Raw genomic sequence first — 881 nt, forward strand, 5'->3', positions numbered from 1 at the left:
GCCGAGACCCCTGTCGCAGCTCTACATCAACGCCCTCACGCTCTACGAGAAGCGGATCTGCAAGACGACCCCGAAGCCGAGCTGCGGCTGCGCCCAGAACGCCGAGTCCGAGTTCTACTCCACTGTCTCCGACAACTACCGCGTCATCGTGACCAACGGCGTGCCCGGGCATGTGTACGTGACGAGTGTGGACAGCCCTGATCACCAGCAGGCGTGCCCTCATGAGGTGTTCATGGCCGTGCCCGCGAAGCCTATCAAGGGCAGAGCCTACCTTCCCTACGGCCAGGGCGTGGTGGGTATCGCCGTCTCGGGCGGCTTCTTCTACAACCACTACAGCTTCGTCAGCAACGACGCGGCCGACCTGTACGAGGTGGAGCGCTCGGACGTGTGCAATGGCCACAGCGACCGCTACTGCCGCTACCACTACAACCTGATCCCGACGTGCGTGGCGGGGGCGGGCACATGTGCCATGGTGGGCTACATGCTCGACGGCTTCCCTGTGTACATGTACTGCAACCACGACGCCGAGAACCGCCCGCTCGCCAGCTGCTACCAGCTGAACGGCCGTGGCGACGGCACCCTGAGGAGCCACTACACCTTCAACGAAACGGCCTTCTACACCGGCCACTGCGACCTGGACAGGGCTAACGGGTACAGGTTCCCGGATGTGCGAGGGTACGCCTACATCCTGAGCGAGGACTACCCCTTCGTCATGTCGGGCCACTACGGCACCGAACTCGGCTCCATCTGCTACGTCGACGAAATGTTGTACTGAAGCTTCTTCCCGCGACGAGCCACGCCGCGTAGGAAGCATGCATCCTGACGATCCATGACTTGACTTTGATGTAAGAAATGTATTTTTTCAGGTCCTTTTTGGAGTT

General features: G+C 61.1%; 1 protein-coding gene across 1 annotated transcript in view; it reads left to right on the plus strand.

Annotated features, from left to right (window-relative positions):
- The window catches only part of LOC119594198 (deleted in malignant brain tumors 1 protein-like), a gene marked incomplete in the record, with an annotated part of 9,999 nt that overhangs the window by 8,659 nt on the left and 459 nt on the right, over positions 1-881 (plus strand). The window contains 1 exon segment of the mRNA XM_037943269.1: positions 1-881. Coding sequence (XP_037799197.1) covers positions 1-775 — 775 coding nt within the window.

Source organism: Penaeus monodon, chromosome 33, assembly GCF_015228065.2.
Source record: "Penaeus monodon isolate SGIC_2016 chromosome 33, NSTDA_Pmon_1, whole genome shotgun sequence".
NCBI lineage: Eukaryota > Metazoa > Arthropoda > Malacostraca > Decapoda > Penaeidae > Penaeus > Penaeus monodon.